Below are 14,429 nucleotides of genomic sequence, written 5' to 3'. Positions count from 1 at the left end.
TGGGACATAACCTTCCCTCCCTGTCCCCACCCTGTTCTGCCCATCTCCCCACACAGTGTACTTTACAAGAGGTGATGAGCAAGAGGGTTTGTAGTTGTTGATGGGAGGCTCTGTGTAGCAGAAGGGGAGGCGAGGGCAGAAGGGGTGCCTGCCGTGCCTTGCTGCTTTGGACTGGGTGTGAACCCCTCCTGGAAAGAGGGACTAGAGTAATAGTAGAGAAGGAGTTTTCCTGAGGGTGTCCTGTGAGTCTGGGAGCCCCTAGCCCCATCAACACATCTACAAGGAAGCACTCTCCTAAAGCCGGGGGAGGCTGCCATCTGCTGGTTGACTGCAGTATTTCACCCAGGTGCTTGGCTTTGGACAAAAATCTTTCAATGTTAAAGAATCATCTGCGTGGGCATTTTCTCCAGGTCAGGCGCTGGCCATAAAACATTGTAGGCAGATTCTTTATCATCTGAGCCATCAGGGAAGCCCTTTGAATAGTCACCAATTCTCATCAGCATATGTCCTCTTTATTCTCGTTTTTAGGGATGCTCAAAAAAATTTAAGTACCTAAATCCAGGTCATTCAGGAACTGGAAAACTTGGAATTCAAGCTCAGCCCTGACTACAAACATGACTACTTGAAGAAGTCGTTATGTTCACATCAGCTCTGCAAGCTGTGAGTGTTGTGAGGGACCTGGCAAATGGCATGTGTTCTGTGTGTGCTGAGGGGAAAAGTGGAGGCAGGATAGATCCGCGGATGGATGGATGGATAGATGGATGGATGCGCCTCAAGGTCCTGCATCCCAGGGGCCCACGGACTCAGGTTCCAGTCCCAGCTCTGGCCTTTCAGGTCTGGTGACTTGGTCATCTCAGAGCTCTGACACACAACTTTATCTGTAACTGCAAATGTACTGGGCTAATTGTGGGAGCTACTTGTTTTGACTGTGTGTATGTGTGTCTCTGTGTATGTTTTCTTTCTGTAACATCTTGCAATCTATTTTCCATTCTTGGTGAGGCTGGAGCGATTCTCAAGAGCACAGCTTCTCCCTGTTCCCCTTCCCAGCTCTATCTACATTCTTCTGCTCAGACGGTAAAGAATCTGCCTATAATTCAGGAGACCCAGGTTGATCCCTGGGTTGGGAAGATCCCCTGGAGAAGGGGATGGCTACCCACTCCAGTATTCTTGCCTGAAGAATTTGATGGACAGAGGACCCTGGCGGGCTACTCTGGGGTCGAAAAGAGTTGGACACAACTGAGCGACTAACGCTTTCTGGGCAGGGAAGAGGACGAGGGAGTGAGCCCTCTGCTGGCTCCTGATATACCACAGCACCCAAATCCTCGCAAGGTGCAGGCAGCAGCAGTCCAGGGCCCCAGTGGACAAAAGTGGACAGACAGATGCCTCTCTAGTGCAGGAGTGAGTTTTCTCAAGGGTGACGCTGGTTATGTATCTCTTGGCCTAAACACCTTCGGCACTCTCAGCTCTGCCCAGAAGATGCAAACCCTTCAAGGTGAGGCCCTGTATGCTTTCACCCGTGGTGTCTAGCCTCAGCTTGCCCTGGCATCACCACAGTCCCCATGCTAGCCACAGCAACCTCGAGGGGCCTCCCTGATTCTTCTACCCAAATGCTGAAGAGCAATGCCCTAGCGCTCCCAGGCTCTGCAGCCCTCCCTGTACCAGGAGCTAATGGGACCTTGACTCCAGCTCGCCACATCCTTAATTAGTCTGGCTTCACTGAGACCACAGGGAAAATCCCCTGTAGGAATTGAAGGCACCTCAAAATCAGGGGTGTAGACATGAATAACACGCCTGTTTTTGAGCTGCCCTCAATCCCTACAGGGGATTTCCCCTGTTGTCTCAGTGAAGCAGAGTTTCTGTGGTGGCTCAGTGGTAAAGAATCTACCTCCCAAGCAGGAGACACAAGTTGCCTGGGTTGGGAAGATTCCCCTGAAGAAGGAAATGGCAACCCACTCCAGTATTCTCGCCTGGGAAATTCTATTTACAGAGGAGCCTGGCAGGCTACAATCCATGGGGGCTGCAAAGAGTCAGACAGGACTTAGTGACTAAACAGCAGCAGCAGCAGACATGGATAAACTTGCTAAGACGTCAAGACCTATGGATTTTCCCTTCTAAACATCTCTCAGAACCATATGCTTCGTGTCTATTAATAGGAACACACTTAGGCAAACTCCATCACCTTTAACCTGGCCTCCTGCAGTGACCTTCTTACAGCTCTCTCCCATCTGTACTTCCAGCCCAAATACAAACTGCAGCAAAAAGATTTTTTTCTTTAATTGAAGAATAATTGATTTACAGTATTTTGTTAATTCTAGGTGCACAGCACGGCGATTCACACATTTACTCATTCATTTACACGTGTGTGTTCTCTTTCATATTCTTTTCCCTTATAGGTCATCACAGAATATTGAGGAGAGTTCCCTGTGCTATACAGTAGGCCCTGTTGTTTATCTATTTTGTACAGAGCTGTGTGCTTGTGTTAATCCCAACCTCTTAATTTATCCCTCCCTCCACTCCTGTTGCCCCTTTGATAACCATACATTTGTCTTCTATGTCTGTGAGTCTCTTTCTGTTTTGGAAAAAAGTTCTTTCTTTTTTTTTGATTCCACATATAAGTGACATCATGTGATATTTGTCGTTGTCTAATTTACTTTGTGCAGTATGATAATCTCTAAGTCCATTCAGGTTGCTGCACATGGCAATATTTTATTCTCAAAAAGATATTTTAAAAAAAAGGCATGAAGATTATACTCCCCTGCTTAAAATTTCTTGTTAGCTTCCCATTGCATTCAGGGAAAAGAGCGAAATCCTTATTCTGAACCCAAAGAACCTGTGGAATTGGGTTCTTGTTGCTGCCACAGCCTCCCTTGCTCCCGGGCCTCTGGCTTTCTTTCTGAGTAGCCTGGCAACCTCGGGGCCTCTAGGAATCCGCTGCCCTCTGCCTCCGCCCCCTCTCTCACTGGTCAACTCCTGCTCATCATGTAGGTTGTGATTCACGGGCCCTTCCTCAGGGAAGCCATCCTAGTCCGGTCCCGGTTAGATGTTCTGCTAGTCTCTTGTATTTGCTTCCAAAGCGTGCCTTCCGTGTGCAGTAACACATTTGCTTGTCTGATGTGAATGTATAACCCATAATGCCAGCCTCTTCCTGGCATGAAGGTTGCATGCAGACTGCGTGAGGGCGGGACGCGTGCTGGTTTGTTCATTTATCGCCGGGCACGTCTGGGTTACTCAGCATGGACTTTTAAATAAAAAGGGAAACAAGAATCTCCGGAGACGAGAGCCCATCAGCCCCTGGATACTCTGGGGCCGGCCGGGTGTGCTGGGAAGGAGGGTGGCGGGGGCGGGGCAAGCTGAGAAGGGGAGAAGGTGGGCTGGATCATGGTCCCAAAGGATGGGGCTCTGTGGGCAGATGCTGAAGGTGGTTGTGGGGAAGCAGCTCAGAGGCTCCAGGCCTGCATTCCTTGCTGAAGGGCAGATGTCCGTACATAGGTGTCCAGGGGGCCGTGCTCAGGTTGCGTGGCCAAACCCTGCTCCCACAGGGAGGAGGGCAGAGTATTTCCCCCCGTGGTTTCCATGGTGGGAGGTAGGGTTCGCATTCAGAGGGAGATTCTCCAAAACTAGAAAGGAGCTGAGATTCTGGGGAGTCATTAAATGACCGGAGTCCACTACAGGGCATGAGTAGAAATGGCCGGGCGACTGTAGCGGTGGTGCAGGGTGTCCGCGTGACCCCAGAGTGGGCGTGCCTGTCACGGCGCCCCAGAAAAGTTGAAGCAGGGGGACTATTTCCAATGGCCAGCTGGAGGAGAACCACAGGGGCCAGCACGACTCCCCAGGTCTAGTAGCAGCTGATAGTCAGAGACCATCACTGCCGGAAGGGACTAGAACGGGGAGCAGTTATCTGAAACTCATAGAGGGATTTGTGTGGAGATAGTTGACACGGGGCTGAGACTCCTCTAGGGGAAACTCGCATCCATCTGGATGGCCAGCCCTCCACGATGGCCTAGAGATGGCTCTGGAAAAGGAATTCCCTGACTCATCCCCCACCCCATCTCCACCAGTCTCCTTCCGTGTCCCTGTGCTGCCTGCTGGAAGCCTGGGGGCATGGGAGTCCATTGGTCTCCTTCTTGAAGGGTGGTCTATAGGATGCAGAGCAGGAAGCAGGGAGCAGAGCAGATGGGGAAGGGCAAAGAGAAGACCCAACACCCTGGAAATGGGTTTTTGATGGAGAGCTACAGAGTGCATCATGGGAGTGGAAGCGGGCTTGCGCTTTGAGAGGGGAATAGGACTTCACAGGACCTTTCAAGATGGAGGTGGGTGCTTGAACCACCGAGCCAGTCATTGAAAGATGTGTTTAAGAAATACTGAACTCACACTTCGGACCAGTACTTGTGGAGTGCACAGACCCACTGCAGAGGTTTTGAATGCCATGGCCTCAGGCCTTCTGCCCACCTAGTCCCTGTGTGGACACAACTGCAATCTTCCGAAGGCCATGAATAAGGACTCTTGTTTGATGTGGCCTCTTCACCAAGAGACTTTGACTCTTGTGTAGCTTCTGGGGAACACCTTATCAACTTACTGTATCTATCTTTCTTGGGAGGGGTAGGCTGAGGCTCAGGGACTTCCGAGTCGGCAGTCAGTAGAGGGTTAAACCCCCGACGTAAGGCTTGGTTGTTCTAGGGAGCCGGTTTATTTGGGTTTACACAGCAAGGATAGTGTTGCTATGGCTGGCTTGCAGGCAACAAGTCTTATGATCTGGAAGAGCAAACTGTGTATATAACATGACAGCATTTATTAAAGCAAGATAAACTCAGCAGCAAAGGATCTGGCTGGAGCCATAAATTCCTCTGATTCTCCTTTCTGAACCATCACATTCCATTTGAGTGAGGCCTATCAGCCCAAACATTTCCATTAAATAAAGTCGATTTGTTGAAAATCCCTAAGAGAATGAACGGAGAATCGCCCCCTCCCTCCACCCCCAATCCCTGTTTGAAAAGAGAAATGTGTAATGTGTGGTTCTGACTCACACTGTCTGAGTACAAACGGGTCTGCTGTTCTGGGCAGTGAGTCCCCTCCGTCACTAGAGGTATTCAGACCAAACTGGGTGACGCAGGGCTCTCTTCCTTTTAGGGGGCGTCGAGCGGGGGAGAAGGGGGCATTCCTAGGAGACATTGTCCCTAAGACTTCCGCTCATATGAGCCTAATGACGGATCCTGGTGTCTTCCCCACACCCCTCATTCTGTACCGCGGCACGTGTATCCCAGGGAAGGAGGGAGTGTCATCAGGGACTTGGGGGAGAGCGAGGACATGGGGACCAGAAAACCTGAGTTTAAATCCTAGTTCTACTATTAACTGGGCCAGTAGCCACTGAAATCAACCCTGAATCTTCACAGGAAGGATTGATGCTGAAGCTGAAGCTCCAATACTTCGGCCACCTGATGCAGAGCTCACCTGACCCAAAGACTCATTGGAAAAGACCCTGATGCGCAAAAGACCCTGATGCGCAAAAGACCCTGATGCGCAAAAGACCCTGATGCTGGAAAAGACTGAAGGCAGGAGGAGAAGGGGACGACAGAGGGTGAGATGGTTGGATGGCATCACCGACTCAATGAACATGAGTTCGAGCAAACTGGGAGATGGTGAGGGATAGGGAAGCCTGGCGTGCTGCTGTCCATGGGGTCACAAAGAGTTGGACACAACTGAGAGCCGAACAGTAACAATAGAGTCGCCACAGGTCATTCCATCCTACGACCCCTGAAGTCCACCATACATCGAGTGATAGTAGCCATCACCCACGCTTCTGCTGGGCACCTTGCAAAGGGCCTCATAGGATGATATCTTTTATTTTCCACAGAAATGCTGTGAAATTAAGAAGTCCGTGTGTACCCACTTTATTGATCAGAAAACTGAGGCCTGGAGAGGTTAAGGAACTAAGGAATGGTGGAGCCAAGGTTAGAACTTAAGCCTCCGGGGACTTTCACCCTTGCTCGATCACAGTTGCTACCTCATCTGTGGCATGTAGGAGATTACTTTAGAAAACAGGTATAAAGGTATCTTTTACAATAATAAACTGCTAGGAGGTTTGGAAGTGTTGAGCAGGAAGCTGAATCTTTTATTTTTTGATATTAATTTATTTGGCTGCTCCAGGTCTTAGTTGCAGCTCATGGGATTTTTAATTGAGGCATGGGGGTTCTGGTTCCCTGGGCAGGAACTGAACCCAGGTTCCCTGCACGGGAAGTGTGCCGTCCCAGCCACGGGACCACCAGGGAAGTCCCTGAATCTTAAGTTACAAGCATTTTCCAAACTTGTTCAAATTCAAAAATATTCTCCTCTCTCCCAGCCCGCAGGCTCCCTTTCCTTCTTCCGCTCCTTCTTGGCCACCACCCTTCCTTTCTTCTCCCTTCCCTCCTCTCCCACTTTGTTCAGATACATTGTCTTTGGTGGAATTCAGGCTTGACAATCAGTGAAAGGAAAACCAACAGTCAAGTTTAAAAGTACTTGTGCTTTTATTAAAAAAAAAATACAATCAGGTACTGTCCAGATGTGTTTTGGAAAGGAAGATCTCTTTAAAAATCCTTAGTTTACATCATCATCATCATTATTATTATATTAATAATATTAATTGTATCCTTAAAATTGAAACAGCATTGCTTTTCTGAACGTAAAAAAAGGGACGGCTTCGAGACACACATTGAATCACTGCTAACAAAAATAATGATAATTAATTATACAGCTTTGTGTAAAATCCAACTGGTTCTAAGACAAACTACCACTGTACAGCTTACCCCGCTCCCATCCCCAGAGCCGCCCGAGAGAAGGAAAATCACTGTGATGCTGTCACTGCAAGACTTTTGCTGAATCAAACAACAGAATGGAAACCTGCTGGACACTGTGGTCTTTGGTGTGAAGGAAGTCATCGTGGAGTGGCGGAGGCCAGCTGCTGCAGGCCCCGACGATCCGTGGTCAACTTTAGCTCCCGCCAGACGCCCAGGTGTGGCTTCACGGTCGGACTGCTCGCATTGATGCTTTGGTAAAATTATCTTCGATCTCTGGGCCCTTCTCCTCTCCCCAAGTTGTCCCCGGAAACTTATGCCCTTTTGCGCCTGCCTTCGAGGTTTCGGAAGTTGCTGGGTCTCAGCTTCATCTCAGCAAACTGGATTGAATGCTCGTGGCCCTTCCAGTGGAACCAGTTAACACCCTGTGAAGGAGAGAAGACCTTCAGATTGGTTTCCATCAGATAAGGTATCCACTGACCATTGCTATTTAGTTAGGGGGACAAAATGAGCCCCACTTCAAACATATGGATCCCAAGGGGGAAGGGGAGGATGAATTGGGAGGCTGGGATTGTCATGTATACACTATTGAAAACTATGCATAAAATAGGTAACTATTTATCTAGTTAATAGTAGGTTCTATTAACTAGAACCTACTGTAGAGCACAGGGAACTCTTCTCAATGCTCTGTGATGATGTAAATGGGAAGGAAATCCAAAAATGAGTGGAGATATATATACGTGGGGCTTCCCTGGTGGCTCAACAGTGAAGAATCCACCTGCCAATGCAGGAGATGTGGGTTTGATCCCTGGGTCAGGAAGATACCCTGGAGAAGGAGATGGCAACCCACTCCAGAATTCTTGCCTGGGAAATCCCATGGACAGAGGAGCCTGGCTGGCTACAGTTAGTGGGGCGGCAAAGAGTCAGATATGACTTAGCAACTAAATAACAACAGCAGCATATGTGTGTGTGTGTGTGTGTGTGTGTGTGTGTGCACGTGTGCACGTGCGTGTGCCTGTGGGCGCATGTGCACATGTAGCTGATTCACTTTGTTGTACAGTAGAAACTAACACGACGTTCTAAAACAACTATACGCCAATAAAAATTGATTTAAAGGAAGATCAGCTCTGTTTCAGCTTGACCATTTGGAAGCTCACGGCTGTATCCTGCTGATCTGATTATTGATTTGTATAATGAAAACTTTCAAAAGACCTGGCTGAATCAGTTGTTTTTCTTTTCTTTTTTTTTTTTTTTTTAACTTTAGGCAGAAGTCACCTGAGTTTGCACTGAACTTTGATCTGCCACCTTGAGATAAAGTGGTGGCTGATGCAACTGGCCATCAATAGGATTACGTGCTGCAGGAATTTGGGTCATGATCTGATCAGAGATTAGGGAATGGGTGGCTATATGGAGCGGGGCGGTGTCTATACTTCACAGGATTCCTACGATGTGTTTTATTAATAACGGGTTGGTATGGTACGGCACAAAGAACACAGGTGGACACAAGTTTTGCAGCCTGACACAGTTGAATCTTTGTGTTCTTACTCGAGAGATAAACGTCTTAAACAGGTTATCAAAAGGTTCTGGGCCTTGGTTTTACTATTTTTCTTCTTTAGGGCTAATAATGCTAACCTTGGAAGGATACTGTGAAGATTAAATGAGTCTGTATGGGAGCTGCCACGGTGCTGGGCCCATCATAGGCGCTCGGTAAATATTACTCCCCTATCTCAAGTATGGAGGCACAGCCTCAGAACTCTGGCCAAAGATTTTCCTCAAGAAAAGACTGTGCTTAGCTCAGGGCCTCCTGATTCTGGGTTTGGCTCTTCAGCAAAGTCAGCAGGTGGTTGGCTCTGCCTGCTGAGTCCCACAGACCCCTTGTCCTAGGGTGGGGGTCAGCTTCAGAAAGTCCTATCGGGTCTCCCCTACCCCCTCCCACCCCACTCCGTGCACTGAGCCCTCTTCTCTTCAGGGTTCGTAGGGCTGGGATGGAACATGTCCACAGAGAAGATAGTGGCTGGTGAAATGGGGGAAAATATAGCTGCTTTGTTTAATGCTATTTTTTGGCATTGATTGATACTGGACAGCCTCTGAAACTGACAGGGGGATGGGGTCTGAGAATACCCAACTCAGTTTAGGGGCAGATGTGTTTGTCATGAACTCAGCTTGGTCCTGTGCTCCCTTCCTCTGCCCTCGTCCTCTCCTCCAGCTGAGGTTCAGAGCTGGAAGTGAGTCCTCCTCATGCTACGGTGGAGACTGAAGACAGAGACGGCAAGTGACTTCACGGAGGCCACACGGCCGCCAGAGCAGAGCCAGCGCTGGGACTGAGCTCCTGTGACTGCTCTGCGGCCTTTTATGTCAGCTCCTTCTTCTAAAGCTGGATGGAAGGGTGGAAGAAGAAGTTTCCTTCCGGCATGTAGCTTTTTTTTCCCCTCCCAGAGGACCTTGTCTTATACTGATGTTAGGGACCAGGAGATAAAGGAGTGCAGTAGTTCTCAGAATGGGTGCATTATTGAGGCCACATATAGGGTGGGGAAAATACGAGACTGGTGTTCAGATGTGCCCTTCAAGCCTTGCCTCCTCTATAAGATAGGCACAAAAAGCCACGTTCTGGTCCCCTCACAGAGCCAAGGTGATGCACACGGGAGAGAGAAGGCGATAATGCTTTGACAAGTGTCAGAAATTGTCAAGATAAGGTGTGCATTTAAGGTCACAGCAATCACTTGCAGGCAGTTAACCCAACATAAACACATCTATCGAAACCATTAATAGCAGAGCTGTTGTTCTTGTTTAGTCATTAAGTCGTGTCTGACTCTTTTGCAACCCCGTGGACTGTAGCCCGCCAGGCTCCTCTGTCCATACAGCTGGGAAACAAACAAACAAACAAACAAACAAAAACCCCAAACCAAACAACCCAACAGCTGCCAAAAAAAGCCCAAGAGCAAAAGTATAAGTAAGCAAGATGATGAGATGCTGCGTCCTGCCTAGGACACCCGATCGGAATCCCTGGGGCCATTTGGTGTGATTTGGACCTTTGCCTTCTTACAAACGCATCCCAGATCGCTGGGAGAAATACCAGCAACCTCAGATATGCAGATGATTTGACTCTACTGGCAGAAAGTGAACAGGAACTACAGTCTCTTGATGAGAGTGAAAGAGGAGAGTGAAAAAGCTGGCTTAAAACTTAACATTAAAAGCTAAGATCATGGCATCAGGTCCCATCACTTCATGGCAAATAGAAGGGGGAATAGTGGAAACAATGGCAGATTTTATCTTTTGGGTCTCTAAAATCACTGCTGACGGTGACTGCAGCCATGAAATTAAAAGACACTTGTTCCTTGGAAGGAAAGTTATGACAAATTAAGACAGTGGATTAAAAAGCAGAGACATCACTTTGCCGACAAAGGTCAAAGCTGTGGTTTTGCAGTAGTCAGGTACGGATGTGAGAGTTGGACCATAAGAAGGCTGAGTGCTGAGGATTGATACTTTCAAACTGTGGTGTTGGAGAAGACTCTTGAGAGTCCCTTGGACTGCAAGGAGATCAAACCAGTCCATCCTAAAGGAAATCAACCCTGCATCTACATTGGAAGGATTATTGCTAAAGTTGAAGCTCCTATACTTTGGCCACCTGGTGCAAAGAGCACCAGTGACTGAACACCCACCAGCTCCCGGGTTGCAGGCTGGGTGAGGCTCCCTGAGACCCAGCCCACGGATCAGTCTGGAAGGCTCTGTGTGAATACTGTTCCCTCCTGTGTGGTGCAGGGACGGCTGTGAGAAGGGGCCATCATGGTTAAGTAGCTGGGCCCACTTGACTCTGTCCACTTTTCAAATGCCTGCTCACGTAGGCAGGGCTCAGTGTGGAAAAATGGTTGCATTTGGTTTTGTTTACCCATTTCCACAGAAACTGTAAAAAAAAAAAAATCTGTCTCTATGATTGCAGAAATTCTGTCACAGCATCCCGTATGGTGCAGGGAAATCTGGGGGCGGGGTGTGGCCTGGAGGATTTCTGTCTGTCCCCAGCTTTGGTCCATGACCTCAGGAAAGTCACCTTTTTCTGGACCTCAGTCTCATGATTCATAATAGGAAGGAACTTAAAATCTGGGATCTTCATTCTAAGATGTTCTTGGGGCTCTGGAGGTGCCTCCAGGCCAGGGCCTGCATCCCCCCTGCTTTACCCAAACAGCCTCCACTGCCTGTTTACTTGTGGGGTTCAGACACAGATAATCCGGCGAAAGCTTTGTATGCCTGGCATCCCCTTGGCCAGTGGTTCTCCTCAGGATCTTCATGGGCTAATACATGCTGTCTCTGTGGTTTACCTGGCCCAGGCTGCCATGGACTTCTCCCTGATGTGAAGACACCTGAGGTCTTGCCCCTGAGGTCCCTGCCTCCCCGTCTCAGCCCTGCTCGGGCCCTTGCAGGCGCTCACCTGACTGTGGCTGTTGTCCCCGTATCTCCCCATCAGATTGACGCGGTGGCAGTTCTTGTACCAGAAAGCCCCCTTGTAGGACAGGGCACAGTTGGTGATGGCCGAGTCTGTGTCCTTGTCGAAGGTGGAGAAGGATCTGCCATTGTGGTAAGCCATGGAGTCACCTGGGAGAGAGAACATACCGACTGAGAGCTGGAGCTGCTGGTGGGCTGTGGAAGCACCAGGGCGACAACCCAAGGGCCTTGGGGTGGGCCGGTCTCGAACGATAGGCCCAGAATTAGGATCCAACACGGGCCTGGATAGAACATGAGTGCCACCGGGAGCCTCATTTCTGATAGAAGCAGCACAAAGTGGTAGAAAGAGGGCTGCAGGTATGTTTGGAGGGTCTCACTCCAATCCCACCTCTTTCATACCCTAGTTGTGTCCTTGCACAAGTCAAGCCACTTGTGGAACCTCAGTTTTCCGCTCTGTAGAATGGAACTAGCATAGCACATTGATTTGATTCACCTTGGGGGGCTGTTGGAACAACTGATACGAAAGTGTACGCTGAACAGGTGGTGTGGTGTGCGAACAGCTATGATTGTTGTTACTTTCATGACTGTTTCTGCATTCACTTGATGTAAAGGAACTCAGAGAGTAAGGTGGGAAATCTGTATTTAATAATGATGTGCTTTTCCCCCAACTGCAAGTATTTAGACTTCACTTTTTTTTTCATGTATTTATTTATGCTTAGTTGCTCAGTCGTGTCCGACTCTTGGAGACCCATGGACTGCAGCCCACCAGGCTCCTCTGTCCATGGGATTCTCCAGGCAAGAATACGGGAGTGGGTTGCCATGCCCACCTCCAGGGATGTATTCATTTATTACCTATTTATTCCTAGGTAGCGTTAGTGGTAAAGGACTTGACTGCCAATACAGGAGACATCGGAGATACAGGTTCAGTCCCCGGGTGGGGAAGATCCCCTGAAGGAGGAAATGGCAAGCCACTCCAGTATTCTTGCCTGGAGAATCCCATGGACAGAGGAGCCTGGTGGGCTACAGCTGGACATGGTGAAGTGACTTAGCACACACACACTTATTCATTAACTCACACTCACTCATTCATTTACACATCTAATATTTAGCAAGTTCTAATGAGTTTAGTTTACCACTCTCTCATGCTGTTTTTCCAGAGCTAGCCAGTCTCCCTTAAGTCTCGGCCTACAGAGCCATACTTAAAAACAAACCTTTCAGGTTTTAGATGTCACTAAATAGCTTGTATATTGTACATTTATTTTTCAAAGCGTTGATGGGACCAATTTTCCCTGATTCTTAGACAAAAAGCCTGTTTACATGTAGTGCTACATGGGAATCTAGCTTGTAATTTAATATATTGAATTTAGGAGTATTTAAGCGCCATTTCTGTGTTCTCTCACTTCCAACCCTGGCCAATGCTGGGCAGAAAAGTTTCAAGACATTGAGGCATTCTATCCTGATATATGGGAGCAAGTTATCATAGGGACTTGATAGGGATCTTCCCAACCTAGGGATTGGACCTGGGTCTCCTGCATTGCAGGCAGGTTCTTTATCCATAGGGACTTGAGTGCCTTGTTAACTGATGAAGCCCCCAAGAGCAAGAGGCTGGAAGCTAGATATGATGAAACAAGATGCTCTCCTGGGGAGGGGCTGGCTGCCCTCAGTATACACAGGAGGAGGCGGTTCCAAGGGTGAGCTTCTGAAATGAAGGGGCAGATTATGGCTCAACTTCTGTTGGAAAGACAGAGAGATGGGTGGAGGCCGCATTCCTGCTGCCTTCTTGCCCAAGGTGCCTTTGTTTGCCCTGTAACAAGATCTTCCTTGCCTGAAGTCATCTCAACAAAAGAGGTATTTGTTGCTAGGTAAGAAAAAGTCAGAATTCCCTGATGGATGCAAGAATGAAAACAATGCTCCAGGTCTCTCTTCATTACCACCAGCCTGATGGCTAAAGAGCTCTGACTCTCCTTAGGTTGAGACCTGCTTCTGGCAAATCGTACCTGGAGACTTTTCCCATTATGGGTGTGTTCTTTCAGGGCCCAGAGCTTGGGAATGTGCATAGCATCTGTCTCCTCTGTTCTCATAAATGTAATGGGGAGCCACCCCAAAGCAGGCAGGGCTTGGCATGGGGTGGTCACGCTCTTACACTTGATCTCCCTTGTTACCAAAACCACCTGTGAGCAGCCAGGCTTGTCCCCTGGGCCCACCTTCCTCAAGCTGTTACATCTTGGGCAAATCGCCAAACTTCTCTGAGCCTCAGTTTCCTCACCTGTATATTAGCAATATCTCCCTGGATATATATATATATATGATATGTATCATATATGTATCATTTATAATATAATATATAAGGCAAATGAAATGAGGTTTCCTGGTGGCTCAAATGGTAAAGAATCTGCTTGCAATGCAGGAGACCCAGGTTTGATCCCTGGGTCGGGAAGATCCCCTGGAAAAGGAAATAGCGCCCCACTCCAGTGTTCTTGCTGGAGAATTCCATGGACGGAGGAGCCTGGTGGGCTACAGTCCATGGTGTCACTAAGAGTTGGACGCGACTGAGTGACGAACACTTTCACTTTCACAATGCATATGAAATATCAGCAAAAAGAGGCTGCCACCTCATTTGCCTGAATGCCAATGGTTTCCTTGTTTGCTTCTCTTGTAACATGGTGCCAGAAAACCACACAAAGATCATTTCAAGTCAAAGACATCTTCGAAACCTGAGCTAGGTTCTGTACTGGTCAAAGAGTGAAGGAGAGAGGTAGGGAGCATCTCTGGTCACGGGGATGTGCCAGCTGAGGGTGGAGGGCCGTATGGCAGGAAAGCCTTAGAAAAGATTCAGCCGGGTGGGTAATGAAGTGGACTGTTTGCTACTCAAGGTGCAGGCCGAGGACCAGCAGTGCCACCAACACTGGTATCATGAGGGCCCGTATCAGAAATGGGGCATCTCCGTTTCACCCCAGACACACTGTGTCAGCTCACCAGCAGGATCCCGCAGAGGTCATATGTGTGTAATAAACAGAGAGGCATGGGAGTGCATGAGGATTAAGGCTCCCGAGACACTGCCTGCCTCTCTGTCTAAAACTGGTATCTAAACGTGAGTAGGGCTTCCCTGGTGGTTCAGAGGGTAAAGCGTCTGCCTGCAATGTGGGAAACCTGGGTTCAATCCCTGGGTCGGGAGGATCCCCTGGAGAAGGGAATGGCAACCCACTCCAGTAGTCTTGCCTG

At 48.6% G+C, this 14,429-nt stretch overlaps 1 protein-coding gene and 1 long non-coding RNA gene across 25 annotated transcripts in view; one reads left to right on the top strand and one right to left on the bottom strand.

Annotated features, from left to right (window-relative positions):
• Positions 1-9,536, top strand: part of LOC121818580 (uncharacterized) — a 29,983-nt gene extending 20,447 nt beyond the window's left edge. For 4 of the 5 annotated variants that reach the window (XR_006058551.2, XR_009599507.1, XR_009599505.1 and 1 more), the window contains 3 exons: positions 529-660; positions 5,391-8,477; positions 8,977-9,536. This is a non-coding gene — a long non-coding RNA (uncharacterized LOC121818580). The remainder of the gene's footprint in view (positions 1-528; positions 661-5,390; positions 8,478-8,976) is intronic. The other variant, XR_009599506.1, reaches the window with a different exon arrangement.
• Positions 6,485-14,429, bottom strand: part of TNC (tenascin C) — a 101,217-nt gene continuing 93,272 nt past the window's right edge. For all 20 annotated transcript variants that reach the window (XM_042242806.2, XM_042242805.2, XM_042242809.2 and 17 more), the window contains 2 exons: positions 11,194-11,357; positions 6,485-7,195 (listed from right to left, as the gene is read on the bottom strand). In XM_042242806.2, the coding sequence (XP_042098740.1) occupies positions 7,085-7,195; positions 11,194-11,357 (275 nt within the window). In that variant the 3' untranslated portion in view covers positions 6,485-7,084. The remainder of the gene's footprint in view (positions 7,196-11,193; positions 11,358-14,429) is intronic.

This window comes from Ovis aries, chromosome 2 (genome assembly GCF_016772045.2).
Source record: "Ovis aries strain OAR_USU_Benz2616 breed Rambouillet chromosome 2, ARS-UI_Ramb_v3.0, whole genome shotgun sequence".
Classification (NCBI taxonomy): Eukaryota; Metazoa; Chordata; class Mammalia; order Artiodactyla; family Bovidae; genus Ovis; species Ovis aries.
Note: the sequence above shows the minus strand (reverse complement) of the source record. Positions and strands in the feature narration are given on the sequence as shown.